Raw genomic sequence first — 20,288 nt, forward strand, 5'->3', positions numbered from 1 at the left:
ATGATGGCTTGTGACACATCGGCAATGATGAAATTCCAGGAATACTGGCGGCGTAGACCCAGATTGAGGAACATAGTTTTTTCGCCGTAAGTTTTTATGGTGGACTTGTTTGCTGCGTAGAGGGAGTTGTTTTTGTCCGGGCATCTACGTTGTTGTTGCGTCGGTGGAATTATGCTGACTTCAGCTCCCGTGTCGAAGAGAAAGTTTACTGTGAATTTTTTATCTCGAACGATTAAGCGGCGGTTTTTGTCGTTGAGCCTGTCGTCGACCGCCATTGACGACAGACTAGTTAGTTTAACTTTTTTGCGCAAGGGCTACGACATTTTTTGGCATCGCTACCAAATTTGTGATGGTACCAACACAAACCTTTCGAATTGTTGTTTTCCATACCGGAACGTGACGGAGGACGGCTTCTGCTGCGACTTCTAGGCCGACGATTTGTGTTCGCCTTTATTGAGGCTATCTCTTTCGTGATTTCGGCTAGCTGTTGCTCGATGCTGGATTGATTGCGTGTTGCTGTATCTGGAGTTTCGACCACGTGTACGTGTGGGGTGTCGCTCGTTATGCCTGCCGCAATGAATTGCGACTCGACCTGCGCCATCCACAGTTCTGGCTTTGCGTGCCAGAATGGTGGGATCCTGATGGAAACTTTGGCCACTTTCACGTTGCGGGTTTGGATGTCCTCTGCCAATTGGCCCCGATGCTTCAAATTTTGTATTACCTGGTTTATCGCTTCTTCTTCCGTCATTTTTCGATCACGTCGGGGTCACCAATATGTGGGATGTCCACAATAATTTTAATTTATTAAAATATAAAATACTGAAACAAAGTTGATGACTGAAAATGAAGATGAAATGGAGAGCGAAAATGATGAAGCGTGTTAGCAGTCGGGATGATGCGCCAAGAAGAAGGAAAGATGGCGGTTCGTCAAGCTAACAGCTTATCCAGGTTTTGGGTTGCCATATCTATGCTTTTTGCAGAGTTGCAATTGGGGTTGCCACACCTCTAAAGCAGGCCTTAACACTTGCCATTGTTCGTCCACGATCCTCACTGTTCAGCGACACTAGAGAAATGAGATTTTGGTCGCGCACAACGCCATACACGACACACATGTGCGCGCACCGATTGTAAAAATTCAAACAACGTGGATCGGTGCGCGCACAAGCCCGTACACGAGTAAACCGCATGCGAACACATACCGATCGAACGCACTTGTGTGTCGTGTATGGACACCTTAAGCTATGCGCTAGCAAAAGAATTTTTGACCCGTAACATACAGCCCTATTCTCATGCCCTCACAAAAGTCACCAACCTCACTACAGTGATGTTTCTCACTATAGTGAGGGTTACCTTATTCTGGCGAAAATTCAAAAGCTCAAATGCTCACTATTATCACAAATATCTGTGACGTGTGAAAGCAATCATCATAATACAAAACATCTGTGTTGGTTTTGTTTTACATCAATATTTGACATTTTTTAAAAAATTGAGAATTGAGTGTTATAAATAGCATGGAGGAACTGTTCTTTGTGTATGCGGCAATTGTTGAGGAGGGGGATTCGGCGAGTAGGAGGAAAATTTTGAAGGGTTTACGAGACAAAAGCGATCCTTTGACTATGCAAGACACAACAATTATAAATACATTTCGATTCCAAAAATCGCTATGTAAAGTACTTATAGGTGAATTGGTGCCTCATGATGTGCAGAAGTCGAGTATATCTTTTGATCTGCGTTTTCTGGCGTGTTTGTATTTTTACGGGCATTGCTCTTACCAAAAATTCGTTGGTAATAGTTATATGCTCTCTATGAGCCAGTTCTCTGTGTCTAGTGCTCTGCACTTTATTTCGAAATTAATTATGGATGTTAAGGGCAGTGAAATTTAATTCCCTTCAAGCGCGGAGGATGTTTCAGATACAAAGAAGGGGTAAGGTAAATAAATATAAATAAATAACCAAATTTTCTCTTAAAGATTTTGCACGAAATTTGGGATCAAGGGCACAATCGGCGCAATCGATTGTACCCATATTGGGAATGTTTCACCCTCAAGCACAGACGCATACATATCTTTATTATCCATTTGTGTTTTTGTTTGTTTATTTTTGTTAAAACTGCTGTTTGACAGCAAAAAGCTTTTTACCACACGTGGTGACTTTTTTAAGCTTTTTTCTTATGAGGTTTGAGCAAGAATAGCCTCACAAAATATGCCTCACAAGAAATCTCTCAAATTTTTCCTCTCAACTCAGTTGAGAGGTTTTTTCAGAATAGGGCTGTTAGTGTTAGAGATTCGCTAACAAATGTGAACAATAACAAGTCGCTTACACGTTTGCTAACAGGTACCCTTCTTGCAGGGCAGTTTGAATAAAGACAGACGTGTGTAGTATTCACTCGCGATCCATAATTCACGAACATGGATCACGATTAAAATATCACAAGAAATATTGAGAGTGCGACCGCGCGTATCACACGTACACAAAATTATAATTTTTGTTGACTGCGAACAGTTGATTTTTGTTGACTCTGTCAAACATGTTTTTGATATGGCAGAGGAATTAAGGAATAAATTGTACAAATATCGGTTTGAAAAACAAAGGCAGAAAGTAATTCAGATATTTAAGTCAAAATTCCGTGAATTCTGGATGCTGGATATGGGACAACCTAGTTTGAGTGAAGGAGAGCAAATCGGCGTTAATGTGATTGTGAGTTTAGGTTTGCAGATAATATATAAATTACTGTTTTTCCATGCTTTGCATTACATACATAGGTATTTAAATAATTTCATTACCAATAGGAAAAAGATGTTGATTTGAACAAATTTCAAAGCCAGAATTCAAATGCCGAATTTACAAAGAATGTGGAATACGCATTGGCGCAGAGCTCTGATGATGAAGATGAACGGGTATCAGTTTCTGAGGTAAAATCTTCATCAGATCGCCTCAGATATGCCTTAAGTGTAGTGATTTTATTATTTTGGATAACCCTTTACGTTATTGCTATTAAATTACAATTTGGAACGGTTTATGTAATGATCTCAGCGTTGGTTGGAATTTATTTAAACACGAGGACTACCCCGAAGATAACGAATGAAATGAGCGCTTATAGTGTATTTAATAAAAATTGTAAAAGTATAGATGGAACGTTAAAAGCTGAGCAGTTTGAGCTAGAAATTAGATACGGCTCTCTTAGAAAAAATTAACTTTACAGGGCTGCATACGTAGCTCAGATATAATTTTATAATTCAGACTACTATTTTAAATTTTTGCCCTACTATTTGACATAATAAAAAAAAACTGAAAAATATAAAAAAAGTTCTTTTAACTTATTTCTCGCGAAAGGATAAATAGATACTATTTAGATAGGGGAAAACAATACATAATTGGAGCACAATTCCGATTTCATTGGCGCCGCGATCTGAAGGTACCGTTGGAAAGAGGAAACCCTCCTGATAAGCTGTTATAGGTACCGCAAACGCTTAGTTTACGAGATATTCGACCTTAAAGTTCAAAAATTCGCAAAGTTCGAACATTTCAAGAAGCTATTTCACAATATTAAACACACTTTATTCACATTTTGCATTTCATATTAATTAAATTACACTATAAACTTTTGAATACATCCACACTTTACACTTTTAGCAGGTCTTTTACGAAAAAAATATTTATTTTAAAAATTACATTTTACACTCGTTTGAACCTCATTTGTTTACCAAAAATTAATATTATGTTCGGACCGACAACGAAAACAGGTTTTCGTCCATGTAAAATCTGTCAAACGTAAACACAGTTTTCGCTGAAAACTACTTGAAAACTTACATTCCACTCATTATAATCGGTGCCTGCTCAAGTTTAATCGATGTTTTTGGAAGTCATAGTTTGCCGCCCCTAAATTGTAACTTGATATTTGTTTACATTCCATATACAAAAACAGCTGTCGCTTGATAGTCTCATATTAGGAGGATTCTCTTGCTCTTGCAAAACCTTGCACGGTGCAGAAATTGCAGAATTTTCCTCTTGGTGCAACGGCACAACAACAAACAAAATTATTCGCAATGTCTATAAATATGTCAGACCAAAACCCATGTTTATTTTCGTGCCGTCATATATCACTAGATTCTGCAATGGGTGCTCTCCTGGCCTTGCATATTTCGGTATAGGATTTTTGAATTTTGTGTCATCGTGCAATCTTGCAAGAGCAGTGAAAACTCATCGAAAACACACGTTGTCGGTCCGAACGACTTACAGCCCTATTCTCATGCCCTCACAAAAGTCACCAACCTCACTTCAGTGATGTTTCTCACTATTGTGAGGGTTACCTTATTCTGGCGAAAATTCAAAAGCTCAAATGCTCACTATTATCACGAATATCTGTGACGTGTGAAAGCAGACATCATAATAGAAAACATCTGTGTTTGTTTTGTTTTAAATCAATATTTTCCATTTTTTTTAAAATTGAGAATTGAGTGTTATAATTATCATGGAGGAACTATTATTTGTATATGCGGCAATTGTTGAGGAGGAGGAATCTGGCGGTAGGAGGAAAGTGTTAAAGGGTTTGCGAGACAAAAGCGATCCTTTTCCTATGCAAGACACTACATTTATAAATACATTTCGATTCATAAAATCGCTATCTAAAGTACTTATAGGTGAATTGGTGCCGCATGATGTGCCGAAGGCGAGTATATCTTTTGATCTGCGTTTCCTGGCGTGTTTGTATTTTCACGGGTATGGCTCTTACCAAAAATGCGTTGGTAATAGTTATATGCTTTAGAATCAAGGGCATAATCGGCGCAATCGATTGTACCCATATTGGAATTGTTTAAAGGATTTTACAGCCTTAATGTAGAAGCAGTACGTAATGTTCTATATTATAGAAACTATTTACCAATCTTTCTATTAATACATACATATGTTAAAAATAAACCCAACATATACATACATATATCAAGTTTGGTTAGCTATAATTTTATTAATAACAAAATGTAATGTGATGTGAAATTAGATAATTAGAACAGCGTGTGAAATATAATATGAAACTCTGCCTAATTAAAGCAAAAATATTTAAATTTTAGAAAGCATTTTCAAATCTACTGCATCTGGTAATTGAACAAAAATTAAATAAAATATTTCATTAGGCACCAGAGTTCAATTTTATGATTTTCTACTATCGCTTATATTGTTTGCAAGAATTATTTCGATCTATTTTTATGAATGCATAAACAAATATTGGATTTATTTTTTATTTATTGGTTATCAGCGCTATGCATATGTAGATGATAAGCAATGTACGTAGTAGGTGGATTTTTGTTTGCTTATTTTTATTAAAACAGCTGTTTGACAGCGAAAAGCTTTTTACCTCACGTGGTGACTTTTTTAAGCTTTTTTCTTATGAGGTTTGAGCAAGAATAGCCTCAAAAAATATTCCTCACAAGAAATCTCTCAAATTTTTCCTCTCAACTCAGTTGAGAGGTTTTTTCAGAATTGGGCTGATGTTGGGTATTGCCAAATTTAAGATATTTCATTTTTTGGAGGGGTACTCTTTTCTATTAGTGGATTACACCACAAAAAAGGGGTACTCTTTTCTATTAGCGGATTTCACCAATATTTAACAGGAGGGTCGAAAATAGCTGAATTGAGCATTTTCAGTGTTAAATGAGAAAAATAATGCTAATTTCAATGTTTAGAAATGTACGCTTACAGATTCGCATATTTACAATGAGCAAACGACTATGGATATCATTTATAGATATATTTGATATCTAAGCATAAATGTACACATACATATGTGCAATTTGACCTATTTAATAATGAATTCTTTTAAATCTGTTGAAATGAATATTAAAGTCATAATTGTATTATTACCTAAACATTTAATTACTATAGGTTTGATAAGTTATATATTTATATACATATGTATGTATTTATTTGCTTTGGGCATTAGAAGTTTTGATAACATAGAAAAAGACCAAGCCGTCGCTCAGATTCACATATGCATGTAAGTATGTGTACTCGTAAAAAGATTTTAAAAAACCATTCGCATAATGCTGACGTATTCACATACATATATACATATGTAGTTTTGTGTTCACGTAAACAAATTTGAAAAAATCATTCATGTTTGTAATTTTGTCTACACACAACTTTGTTTGTAAATATTCACATACACTCATTGTTTCATATGAAAACTCCATTGTCACGGACAACCAATGGCCGAAATTCACGTTTTGTCAAAAAGTCAATGTGTCGAAGAACTGACGCGACGACAAAGCGTCACAACATAAGGGGTCCTTGCAATTGCAAATTAACTAGCCTATTTACTAGAAGATAAATTATTAAAAAACAGGAATCTCGTTGAATTTTTTGTTTCCGATAGAAATTGCGACTTGCCTCCTGCCCGCCGTCCGAAAAATGCACTTGGGAGATGAATAGGGCAAAAGCTTCCCAAAGGCAGAATATCAAAGATTTCGTATCCAAAAAATTTGTGAAAGATGTTCCAATATATAACTATAAAGCCTAGTGTTTTCGCTTGAATCATTTATTTCTTTCCCTCCCAAAAAAATTCTCAAAAAATCGATTTTTTGAAGCCTCGAAAGCAGGCTCTTAACACTTGCCATTGTTCCTCCGCGATCTTCACTGTTCGGCGACACGAGAGAAATGAGATTTTGTGCGCACACAACGCCATACACGACACACATGTGCGCGCAACGATCGTTAAATATCAAACATTTTCGCGAACATGGATAGGTATGCGCACAAGCCCATACACGAGTAAACCGCATGCGCAAACATACCGATCGAACGGACTTGTGTGTCGTGTATGGGCACTTTAAGAAGGAGTAATTTCAACAGTGCACTATGGTTCCTAGGACCACATTTTCTGGCCAAAATCGATTTTTAAAAGTTCCGATTTTTCGTCTGTTTTTTTACCATCACTAAGCTGATACTTCGTATGAGTTAACTGCATATTTTGTTTTCCCTTTAATCGGTTTACCGTTATGTGGTCAGCAGTTAAATTGTAACTTAGCCTATTTGCTTATACAAGTGGTGAAATTTGGCTGAAACTCAAAACTGAATATTTTATAAACAAATTAAAATTAACTAAAAGAAAAAAATGGAAACTAACAATAAAGGTAATTATATTTTGTTCCTCGAATATTAATACATTCAACTGTTGTTAAGTTTGAAAAAAATTTATTTAAATATTAACTTTGGCTTAGTAATATTTTTTAACTTTACGTAGAGCTTAAAAAAATTGGTAGCAGTTGGTAGTCTTGGTACTTTGTGATTGTATAAATAACTCAATTTGGAGTTTGTGTGCAAAAAATTATTTTGCTCTTTTTTGCGATTTTTGAATAATTCACATTTTTCTTAGACCACTACTCCGTGCGATTTGCTGATTTATTTGAAGTATGGAAGGAAGAGGCAAACACGTGCCTTAGACAGACAACAGTTTTTGATTTTTTGTTAGAGAACGTTATTGCAATTGACTTTCCGATGAATACACTGTCTATTTAAAGGAAAAAAATAGAATTATATGTAAATATATTAATGAACGATGGGGAAAAAGTCATCGGCGTGTAGATGTATTTTTGAAACAAAATGCAAACTGGATTTTAACAAAAACCGAAATAATGAAACCGGAGTTGTCATATTCTATACCAAGCACATCAAAAGTAGGCCGTAAATCAAAGAAGAGAAGCTGCGGAATTATCGAAACAGCAAGGCGACAATATTGACTTAATGGTGTCCGCTGCGTCTACGGCTGCCTGTAAAAGAGGTCAAATAGATTTGGCTGTAACTTTAAAAAGGACTTTAAGCAACTCAAATGAAATGTCTAAAATAAGAAAACTAGTAGAAAATAAAACCGAAGAGAAATGCCCAATTCGCATGTCTGCTGAAGAGGGGTTGGCTTTCTTGTTGGAAAATAGCTTTACCAAACAACAACATATAAATATTCGAGAAGAAAGTCTTAGCCGAAATTGTGATATCTTTCCTTCTTACAAAGAAGTATTAAGTAAGAAATGTGCATGCAGACCGAAGGAAATAGTAGTTAACGAAAATTTGGCAAAAGTTCCTTTGAATAGATTGCTTGAACACACACAAAGAGATGTTATGGTCGCGGTGATGGAGGATAGGAAAGAAACCTTTTTGAAAGTGGAGTTAATTGTAAACTATGGATTTGACAGCAGTACAGGTCATTCTAATTTCAAGCAGAAATATTCAACTGAATCACATCAAATTGATTCATCGCTTCTTGCCACTACAATTACTCCATTAAGTATGAGTGACGAAAACGGCACAATTTGTGGTACAATCGGACACCACAGTCTATGCGATTTTGTCGTCCTTTAAAACTTGAGTATATTAAAGAAACTAAAGAAACAATAACTAAAGAAAACAACGATATTAAAGCGGAACTGGACAAATTAGAGGCCTTTAAAATAAAAATTGACGATGAGAAAACAATTGAATTAAATTATTGGTTGTATTTGACGGCAATTGATGGAAAAGTGTTAAATGTGTTAATGTTGTGCAGAAAGTTTAACGTTGATGTGCGCTATTTGTGTTGAATTATATTTTAATAAAAAACTTAAAAAAAAGTCGAAAGGAAAGTATTCTTGCTATGGCAAAATATTCCCCACGGGGCCATTTGTTTGAGTCACTGTATATTAGATAGATGCGCGTGGCGGCTTTTTAAACACTGCCATTCCTTCTATAAACCCTATTTACTATATACATATATGCAAAATTATGCAAGGCGTATTTTATGTGAAGAATTTAATTAAAAGCGTACAAAATACAGCTTATGCAAGAACTGAAGCCGCTCATCCCAAGCAATATCGCTTCGCTCTCTGGGCTCTTGAAAGTTCAAAGAAGATCCGAAGTTTTCGAGCCAAATCAGTTTCGAGTTGTTCAGTCATCTGTTTCATTTCTGGCTCAAAAGGTACGCACACTTGAAAAATTGCTGCATTTGGGGCGAAGAGCGCTCTGAAGACTCAAGAGCTGCTATTTCATCCAGAAAAACAACGGTTTGATTCGGTTTGTGAGGCGGTCGAAAAAACGATCCATATTTATTCAAAACTAATGCCGGTGAGAATGTAACCGTCAAAGGTGACCGTTATCGCGCAATGATATCCGACTATTTGATCCCTGAAATTAAAGCTCGTGATCTCGGCGACATTTGGTTTCAACAAGACGGCGCCACACATCGCAACAATCATAGTATTTATTGAGAGAACACTTCGGTGAGTAGATAATTTCGCGTTTTGGGCCGGTCGATTGGTCACCAAGATAGTGTTATATCACACCGTTAGACTTTTTCCTGTGGGGATATATATATATATATGTACATATGTATATACAGTATATATAAAACATATAAACTCTATGCGAACAATCCCGGTTCGATTCAGGCCTAGGAGCAAAATATTACGCGTGTCATTTGTTACCAGTCGAAAAGCCCGAGTAAATCATTGGACTCAACGGATGAACTAACCGAGATGAAGTCATAGCCAATATTTGAAAAAGGTAATCTTCTAAAATTTAATGCCAAGGAATTTTGTTTCCAATGATAATAAACATTTCCCATTCAATTTGAAGTTTCTATGTTTTTCTTTAAAAAAGTAGGGAACCTCGAAATAAATTACCCTTCAACAGTAGTATATAATTTTCTTAGCGTAAATATATATTACGCTTCGTTTTAAAAAATAATAATATTATAAATCAACACATGTAAAACAGATAAGTAAGATTATGTATTACATATGTATAAAACAGCAGATTTAACTTTATGGATGAATTCACACATACCCTTGAGCTTCGAAACATGATTTAACTTAAATACCATACGCTACTTATAGATATTCAATCATATATTGAAGACATATTGGATATATATATTCTTGGTGTTAATAACATAATTAATTTACATTTATAATGTAATCTGCAACTAAATAATCGACTGCTTAGCTAAAGAAGGGGATTTTAGACTTCACCATATATTAATAGGTTCGTGGTTTTTTAATGCCTGACATGTAAATAATTGAAAACATACTTACAAATAACTCATACGTGCATTTATGCAACGATCACTTTCATTTATAATTCAACTTGGCATCCAAATTTATTATGTTTGCACTTACAAGGCCTTCCAATGCCAGTTACGCATGCACCTGAGCACATACATACGTACCTACAACATATGCGCACTTACATATGGAAATGTAGTGGCCGTGTTGCTGTGCCTGTGTGCGCTGCGTGGCTGTAAAATCAAACTTGCCGGAATGCCACATGTGGTCACCAGATTAAGCATCAATATACCATACGTACATATATTTACAAATATATAGGCACTTACATACATGCAACTTCTTGCCTGCAACTTCACCTTAAGATAATCACTTTTGGGTGGCTAATTAATAATTATACTCAAACACCTCAAGGATACTTAGAAGTTTCTACCACTGGTAATTATAATTATTTTACTAGTAATGCGAGAATTTTCGGCTGTCACTCAAGCGCTCATGCAGCCATTCGTTTACCGAATCAAATATGTAAACGAAATTACCAAAACAAATTGTTATGTGTGTCATTTCATCATTTTATAGCCGACGAACAGCTGGATGCCACTTGGCATACAAACACATATACATACATATGTATGTATGTTTGAGAGCAACACAAGTACCTACAACAGTTGAGACAAGCAAAAAATTTAAATAAAGTTAAATGAATATTAAAAAGAGGTGAGAAAAGTCAGTCACGCGGACATGCAATGGCGCATAAAATGGTGGGGGAGTGCAAAACCACCAACCATAAGCGGAGATTGCATGTTACTTTTTGCATTACTTTAACTAGCATGTGCACTTTATATACATATTTATATATTCGCATGCTTATATATGCAGATACTTATGTAAATACTTAAGAGATTGTAGCTGCGCAACAGCAATTTAACAAGAGAACTTAAATCTAGTACTAATGGTTAGTAAAACCTTAGTACAAGCTTCATTGTTGTCACAAATTTGGTTTGAGGGTTCCAGATTAATCAAATTGTGTATTGAAATTATCAACAGTTCCGTCAGGTTGAAGGAGCTGTATCCAAATGTTCTCAGCACCTACCAGAAATTCACATTCCTACATTGCCTTATTATGGTTATGAATGAATATATTTTACTAAGTTGTTTATCAGTGGATTTGGTTGTATGACATAGTTTCAGATCTCGAGCTGTCGTTAGAATTTTTTTGCTGCAAAATCTTAGAAAATACTTTTTGTAATAACTCAAGTCCGGTAACTTCTTGCCTTATCAACACACGATTCAAACAGCAGCCCTAAAATATGTTGTCACCACTCAATGGACTGAAATCTTACATCTATATCTCTCATTTCCGATAAAGCTAATTCGGTAACAACGGTTTCTAATATTATTTCACAATTGTAAAAAGAACGATAACTCCGTAAAAATTAAGACAGGAGCGTAAACTCCATTAGTAATAATGATATGAAAGAAAAATTTTCCTTTTGAGCTTCAATCCTTCCATGAAAAAGCTCATTGCGTCTCTTCTCCAGTCTCTTCTCCACCCTACCCACATATTCCTCGGATGTATTTGACAGGCAAAGATACTATCAGCTGTAGAATCAGTAACGCAATGCTCCAGATTATCCAGGATATTGTCGAAATGAGAGATGATGTCCCTTCAGTGGAACCAACTCGTCAGCATTTTCGTTGCAGTCACCGGTAACGCAGCTTATGGACAAGTGGAGTTGACTGCTTTGGAAATAATTTTTGGCAAACGACGTCATATTTTTTCTCGCTTGAAATTTTTAGAAATTGCTTTAAGACTTAACTTTAATAGCGGTTTTTTCATTAAGAGCATAACAAAAGTTGTTTTAAATAACAAAATCGGTTTGGAATATCAATGAAACTCCTTATTACTGTGAAAGTGCATTCGTACGTACTTATTTGGGGCGATTTATGGGCCGGCGGCGTCATTGGGCCGTATTTCTTCCGTAATGATCAAGACCGACACGTTACTGTGAATGGGAATCGCTACCACTCAATGATAAGTGAATATGTTTGACCCGAATTGGATGATATGAATTTGGACAGTAAGTAGTTGCAAAAGGACTTCGCCACAAGCTGTACAGCGAATGTCAGAATCGATTTATTGAAAACCAAGTTTGGTTGAACGTGTTATTTCACGAAATGGCCCAGGCAATTAGCCGCCTCGGTCGTGCGATTTGCCGTCGTTAGACTATTTTCTGTGGGTCTATGCCAACAAGCCAGCGACGATTGACGAACTTCGTACGGATATCGAAAGTGAAATTGCAGCAGTATTGACCGATTTATGCTTGAAAACTTTCGAAATTGGACTCAGCGTCTGGACTTCTGCAATTGTGCCCGTGGTTACCATGCAAAAAAATCGATTTCCATACATAATAGCATCGAATCTACTTTCACAAAAATATAGAATTTCATTGATGCCCCAAACGCTTTTAGTTTCATTAAAAAAAAAAATTTGTAGTGCTCTTATTGAAAACCATTTAGTAAATTTTTTAACCTTCTCATAGTTATTTAATAGACTTTCACATGCCTTCTGAATGTCTAGTATTTCCGCTTGGTAGATGTTACTTCAGCTTAGTAGACGGTCAAGACACTACTCCACTTCGCCACTACTCCGCAGCCCATCGGCAAAGATTGAGATAGTATCCTCCCACTCTATTAAATCTCTTCTCCATTCATGTCTAGGGGTAGCCCCACCTCGAAGTAACCATAGAAATCCCACCTTGATACGATATATTCTGGCTTGTTTAAGTTTGTTATTAGTTGATTGAGGATATAGCTTTGTTCATAGCTAAAAACTTTTTGTACATTCCTTAAAAATCCTCAAAAATAAAATATAGTACAAAGCTTTGGGATTGATGACTCTTAACACCCATTTCTTAAAAAACAGGATTATATAAGATAAGTTTAATCATCAAAGAAATTGTCTAATATGAGAATATCCGCTCTTGAATTTGGCTTAATAGTAAATACTAATTGGAATTAATTGGATAATGTATTTGTTTTTTCTTCAAAAGCCTTCTAGCCCCATATCTTTCAGCATGTAGAATATCACAATAAAATTAAGGGATACTATTTTTCCAAGCCAAGTTATAATGATGACTCTATTTATTTAAATATTTAAATTATTATTATTATATATACAGCTGTTGACAGGTAATTAGAAACGACACCTAATTGAATTAAATGATGTTATTTTCCAATAAATCACGTATATTTATTGTATTTTCACTTATTTTATTGAAACCTATGTTTAACTCAAACTCTAATAGTAAAAATTTTGTTTAAAATTCGTTTCTGTTTTGAAGATTTTAACAAAAAAATGTAGAATCAACGTTTTGAGTGCGACAACTAATTAGAAACGAAAATATTTTATCAACAAAAAATAATGATATAACAAAAACATGCTTACTTTGAGTTAGTATTTTGTTGGTTGTCTCTTTTACTTTATTTTTGCTTCACATCGATTCCGAATTTACGTTTTAAGACTCTGACACCACATCAATGGTGTAATTTGCCATGCCGTTCTGATTCCATCAAAAATAACATCCATATTTGGGATATTTTTGGTGCATATGGCTTTTTTAATATCACCCAGAGATGTTCTATAGGGCTTAAGTCTGGGCTGGACGATTGCCACTCCAAAACATTGATAAAATTTTCATTAAACAAGTAAGGAAGGGCTAAGTTCGTGTGTCACCGAACATTTTATACTCTCGCATGGTAAAGTGATAATCGAATAATAATTTTTCAAATACCGTATTTTTGTAAAGTTTTATTCCGCTATCATCATTGGTTCCTAATGTTTATACTCGTATTATACAGAGAAGTCATCAGATGGAATTCAAAATAGCTTTATATTGGAAAAAGGCGTGGTTGTGAACCGATTTCACCCATATTTCGTACATGTCATCAGGGTGAAAATATTATATACTGAATTTCATTGAAATCGGTCTAGTAGCTCCTGAGATATGGTTCTTGGTCCATAAGTGGGCGGCGCCACACCCATTTTCAATTTAAAAAAAAAGCCTGGGTGCAGCTTCCTTCTGCCACTTCTTCCGTAAAATTTAGTGTTTCTGACGTTTTTTATTAGTCGGTTAACGCACTTTTAGTGATTTTGAACATAACCTTTGTATAGGAGGTGGGCGTGGTTATTATCCGAATTCTTCCATTTTTGAACTGTATATACAAATACCTGAAGAAAACGACTCTATAGAGTTTGGTTGACATAGCTATAGTCAGAGATATGTACAAAAAACTTAGTAGGGGGCGGGGCCACGCCTACTTTTCCAAAACAATTACGTCCAAATATGCCCCTCCCTAATGCGATCCTTTGTGCCAAATTTCACTTTAATATCTTTATTTATGGCTTAGTTATGACACTTTATAGGTTTTCGGTTTCCGCCATTTTGTGGGCGTGGCAGTGGGCCGATTTTGCCCATCTTCGAACTTAACCTTCTTATCTTAAGAAATACGTGTACCAAGTTTCATCATGATATCTCAATTTTTACTCAAGTTACAGCTTGCATGGACGGACGAACGGACAGACGGACGGACGGACAGACAGACATCCGGATTTCGACTCTACTCGTCGCCCTGATCACTTTGGTATATATAACCCTATATCTGACTCTTTTAGTTTTAGGACTTACAAACAACCGTTATGTGAACAAAACTATAATACTCTCGTTAGCAACATTGTTGCGAGAGTATAAAAACGTTTGTGTCAACTTAGACGTACGCTTTGAATTGTTATCTTCCGTATAACAAGCAAATTCTCCTCAGCCTATGGCAATATGATATTTTTTAGGATATCGACGTATTGCTCCTTGTTTAAAATTCCATCAATCTTATGGAGTGGACCAATACCATTCCAGATAAAACATCCCCACATCATGATTGATCCTCATCCATGCTCAACTAAGCCTGGAACCTAGCGAGGATCAAATACTTCGACCATCAGGATCTAAGCGATTAATTTTTGTTACATCGTTCCAAACGACATACCATTGTTGTCTGAGACCAAGAAGAGTCTTGGATATTTGGACATTGTATTCGCCTTGAATTTCATGTAGAATATCAGTGGAACCCTTTTTTTGGGTCTCCTCCGGAGATGGTAGTAATTCTGCGGTATATTTCTGTTGCAGTTTTCCGGGTTTTTTCTTTGCGTGCAATATTTGAAATAGTTTTAAAATTCTATATAGTACTATTTGTTTAAAGGCATTGAAAATAATTTTTGTTGATCATTTGATCTGATTCACGATTTATTTTTACGTTTTTTCAGACTGACGAAGGTCAAAAATGTAACTACGTAGGGCAGATGTACTTCTGCAGCTTTTTATCATTAAATAACTTGAATTATATATTTTAAACCACAACTTTGAAACACACGCTTACTATAAATCAGTAATACTATTAATAAAAATTAACACCTTGAGGAATTTCAATTCTTTAAACAACTGTTTCTAATTAGCTGTCGCACTTAATTCACATTCTAAGTATACCGTAATGCATTTACTATTTGGGAAAAAATTAAAATAACTTAAAGTTCACAACTACAAAACAAAGTGAATTTTATAGTATATAGAGTAATACGAACAATGCAGGACTTTTAGGAATATACATAAATAACGGTATATCAAAAATTTTTATCATTATACTAATTAGCCACCTACAAAAAAGGGAGCGTTTCTAATTAGCTGTCAACAGCTGTATATATTAATACAGTTCTTGACAGTATGATTTCACTGCATTAAGTATCTTCAGCCAAAATGAACGAGACTCGTAGTACAAGTAGACAGTCTGAAAGTGATATCGGTGCTGTGTGAGTAGATGAAGTGAGTAAAAATGAAAATCACAAAGTAACGCTGCGCATGGCAACAAAGCGAAGTGCAAGAAAATAAAAGCACAGCCAAGATAGTACTTACTTTATCAACTACAACAATTGCATAAGATGCATTTAAGACAGCGACAAGGCAAACGAAATTAAGCGCATCCGAGAGCACAAAAGCCCATCAAAATGTGGACTACTTCTATAATATCAGTAACCACAACAAAAGAGGCGGCAGTCACCAAGCAGCAGAAATAACAATAACAACAATACAGCCGAAAAAACAGCAAATGACAACAAGCGTAGAAATAAGAAAAAAAGAAGAAGGAGAAGTCAGATGACCGAGTTGACTAGCAGCTGACAGCCAGCTCCAACACCGGTTACACCAGCCGCAATGCACAAGCTTATGTACCTACACAGCTGTTAACAACCAAGCCAAAACAACAGCAACAACAATACGACAACAACACGAGTCAGCAACAACAGCATAAATAGCAAAATAGTCGACACAGACGGAGGCGGCGGTGGCAGAGCAAGTTGGCTCAACATACAGGTTGGAGACGGCAACGACGAAGACTTTAACTTCGCGTCAGCTCACCCTCGCCTTTGGAGCTTTTTTTATTGTGCTGTGCTGTGCTGTGTTGTGTTGTCGTGGCTTGGCCTGGCCGACTGTTTGCTTGGCACTTGCTTGCCGGATTATTCGTCGATGTTCGTCGTGTTTGTGGCTTGTGGCTTGTGGCTCAAAACCTAACCGTGGCTCAAATCGATCTTCAGTGCTCGACGGACTCTTAGCGGATGCGGACGGTCTCGGAATTCTCGATACAAACGAGTGTACGTGCGTTGTGAGTAGCAATACAGTGGGCAAAATAGCAACAAAGCAACGAGTGTAGCTGCCTTGCCTTTTGTTATTGCTTTCGTTGCCAAGTGTGAGTGAGTGTGCATACATGATTATTGGTGTTGTACTGTGTAAGAAATTGTGGAGCATATTTAATACTGTGAAATACAAAAAGCAGAAAAATGTCTTAAATCAATGTTGCTGCTCAAACAACAGATATTTTCAATAAGTTATTGCTGTGAAACCAAAGCTTTGGCTCAAAGTGTGAAGAAGTCTCGCCGAATTTGAAGAGCATAACTTGTCCGCCAACTCAATGAGCCGTGCCAAACTTTCCTACGCTACGTGCTTTCAAAATTTGTCAAAAAACGCTAGGAAATTGTTTTTGTTTTGAAGAGCAATGATTTTATTGTGTTGGCGCTGACTTCTACCATTTGCCCATGAATCAAATATGCATACATATCTACATATAAGCAGCGTTTATATGGAACACGGAACTTCCTGAACGAATGCGCCGCGAGAAACTTGTTGGTTTCGCTCTTTCGGACTTGAGCTGCACGAAATTTTAACTTATGTAAATGAAAAAATTTAAATATTAAAAAAAATTATATTTTTTTTAAATAGGTTGTGATAAAGTAACAGTTATAATAACAGATACACTAAAATAAAATTTGAATTAATGTGAAAGTGTTCAAAAAAATTGTCATATTCAAAACTTTTATAGATAATCGAAGTAAAATGTAATATAATTATTTATATAATAATAAAAACTATGTTTTCCAAAAATAAACAAAAAAATTCCGAAATATTTATATTTATTCAAAAAATAATTACATCGCCTTGCACTTTCAAAATTCGACGAAGCTTCAAGTGAGCACCGCCAACAAAATGAGTGAGAGCCAGTTTCGATTTGCACGTTTGTCAAGCTTATGTTCACAAAAAAGCGAACCCAAAAAAAGGGTAGACAACGCGCATACTCCCGCTACTGCAACAAAAACGCGTTGGAAGCTCTCCAAACTCGTAAAGCGCTTGCGTCTTCTCCATTTCATTTTTCTTTTAACAAAAGAAAACAATCGTTGTTTCTTCACGCGTTTTTCGCTGTTTGCTCGCCGTGAGTGCGATATTTTTTTTCATTATGCGTACTTTGCGGGTCGTTGGTCCCTCACGCTGCGCTTGCGCGGCTGGCAACACCACATAAATAGCTCAGCTGTACACTCCGCTTGCGTGTTTGCTAACTTCTTTTTTTAATGGTCGTCATTATGCTTGCATAACTTTTTACGCTTTTTTGTTGTTTATTTTTGGTTTTCTGCTTTTGTGTGGTTTTTTGTTTTTTCCTTGAACACTTTGCGCTGCAAAGACTTGCCTTGCCACCGCCAAACCACTCGCTCCAACCATCGGCAAGTGCTTAAAAATATAATAAAAATCTTAAAAATGTTGTTACGAATATTTATTACATGCACAAACATATATGTATATATACTTATGTGTGTGTGTGTGTTTAAAGACTACGCTAACGAAAAACGCCAACAAACAATCAACGTGCATTGCGTAAAAAATCGTGTCGGAAGTGGCTGTGAGACAAGAAATGGAAAATATTAATGCATATGAGCAGCGAGACCAAAAAGAGTAGGCAAACCGAAATGCGCGAAAAATAGTTAGCGGCAAGTAAAAAGAAAAAGCAAATGAGCAATTGTCTACGTACATTGAAAAAAACTTAACAAAAACTAAAAATACTTATGAAAATATCTCTGATTATTTTTGAGTTTAAAAATCCACAACAACTCTTTGAAATGCGTTTTTTTTTGATAACTACGGATATCAGGCGCTAGTTGGCTTTTTGGTTCGGCAGCTAAATGGTTGAATACACCAAACGTATAATTAGTAAATATTTCGCGGTGTTACAAAAACTGTGGACAGCAAAATTTCCGCTTCAAAATAAAAAACTGTAAACGCAAAACTAATAGTTTTCTTCCAAAAGCGAGTTATTTGCGATTTGTTCCAGTTCTGACCAGTTTCAGAGCACAGATTTGTTAATTTTCAGATGAAACAATTTCATCGTAGAAAAGGTTGATAGAAAATAACTTTAAATTTTAATTTAATAATTTTTAAACTCTTCTCATTCTCACTACTATTCAGACTTTTGTACTCCGAGTTATGATTTCCATGAAATTTTTTTAGTTGAATTGTTTTAGTGCATTTGAGTTCGGTTTTATATCGGGCAAATAATTTAGTTAGAAATTGTTACCAAAATTGTATATGATTTGTCAGAAAATAACAACAATTTTAGATAAATTAGGAAGATATCCATAAAACTTCAATGTTTCAAAGCCAATCGAATTAAATCAAATAGAGTTCAGCTCCATGACAATTTTTGTTTGTAAAATATTTAAAATTTTGATCAATAAGTAAATAATACTTTTTAAATTGTTTCATATGATGTCTTTGATTTTTCTAAATTGAGTTCATTGATTACCACTTTAGATCAGTTTCGTATTTAAATTTGTTCTGAAAAGTATAATAATGGATTTGTTTGATGCTCAAAGGAATAAAGCTTTCCAACTTTGAAAAATCTGAACAAACGATTAACATTTGTTTATTTCAAAAAACTGCCGATGTAATTTCTATAACGGATTTCTGATACTACTAAGCAATAAAAAAATTATGTACTCTACTCTCCATGTCGTCATTAGCGAAAAGTTGGTATATTAGTTTATAGAAAATTAGTAAAAATCAACAATATTCAAAAGCGTGATATTTTGTCAAAACCAGAAAATGTTCAAGTTTTTGGTTTCAAGTTTCGGTGAACAAAAAATTACGGTTTCTTTTGAAAGAAAGAATAGGGAATGACATCTTCAAAATCCATATATACATAGGTGTCTCCAATAAGTGGAAAAATGGGCGATCCGGATTGTTTACAATTATTTTCGAATAAATTTGATTTATTGTAATTTTTGAAAAATACTGATGCCATGATTAATTGGCACAGCTTATGTAATATGTTGACGCTAGTTGTAAGGACTAAATTAATAAAAACAAGAAAAATGTTAACTTCGATTGCACCGAAACTATAATACTCTTTACAAACAAATTCCATACAAGAGCTTGAATGGTCAATTTGTATGGCAGCTATAAGCTATAGAAGTGTGATCTGGCCAATTTCTTCGTAAATCTAACTTTTCAAATAAACAAGTTTTCCATTAAAGAGCTGTATTTTGCTCGATCAGTTTGTAACGCTTCTAGTATATGATTCAGTGATCCGATTTTTGTTGGAGATTGTAGCGTTACCTGAGGCACTGATTTACTATGTAAAATCTCATGAACAATTTTTTCGAAAGCTTTGGAAAACAATGTATGCCGAAATTCGTGAAGATATCTCGTCAACTAAAAAATTATATGCGTACTTTTCTCCACAAGAGCTGTTCATTTTTCAGAACCGCCGGTATCCGACAACTATAGTATAAAGCTGCCTTACTAACTGATTGACCAAAGCCAAGAAAAAGATCTTCATAAAAAATAAAGATTGCTGGCATTTCGTGCAATTATATTTTTAGAGTCATTGAATTACTTTA

General features: G+C 35.4%; 2 protein-coding genes across 6 annotated transcripts in view; both read left to right on the forward strand.

The window, feature by feature from the left end:
- The first annotated feature begins 2,479 nt into the window (after positions 1-2,479).
- On the forward strand, positions 2,480-3,294 carry LOC120768142. Its single transcript, XM_040094699.1, has 2 exons — positions 2,480-2,696; positions 2,789-3,294. The coding sequence occupies exons 1-2, from the start codon at positions 2,538-2,540 to the stop codon at positions 3,191-3,193; spliced, it is 564 nt and encodes a 187-aa protein (XP_039950633.1). The 5' UTR covers positions 2,480-2,537; the 3' UTR covers positions 3,194-3,294.
- A 13,170-nt stretch (positions 3,295-16,464) lies between these two features.
- The window catches only part of LOC120768445 (dual oxidase), a 67,811-nt gene continuing 63,987 nt past the window's right edge, over positions 16,465-20,288 (forward strand). Inside the window, exon 1 of one of the 5 annotated variants that reach the window (XM_040095139.1) lies at positions 16,465-16,853. The gene's annotated coding sequence lies outside the window, so the exon portion shown is untranslated. The remainder of the gene's footprint in view (positions 16,854-20,288) is intronic. The other 4 variants (XM_040095138.1, XM_040095140.1, XM_040095141.1 and 1 more) reach the window with 4 other exon arrangements.

This window comes from Bactrocera tryoni, chromosome 2 (assembly GCF_016617805.1).
Source record: "Bactrocera tryoni isolate S06 chromosome 2, CSIRO_BtryS06_freeze2, whole genome shotgun sequence".
In the NCBI taxonomy this organism is placed as follows: Eukaryota; Metazoa; Arthropoda; class Insecta; order Diptera; family Tephritidae; genus Bactrocera; species Bactrocera tryoni.

Bases quoted from the DNA above. Each gene is read 5' to 3' on its own strand.
- LOC120768142 (XM_040094699.1), top strand. From the start codon at position 2,538: ATGGCAGAGGAATTAAGGAATAAATTGTACAAATATCGGTTTGAAAAA. The intron at 2,697-2,788 runs GTGAGTTTAGGT...CATTACCAATAG, and splicing joins AAATCGGCGTTAATGTGATT to GAAAAAGATGTTGATTTGAA.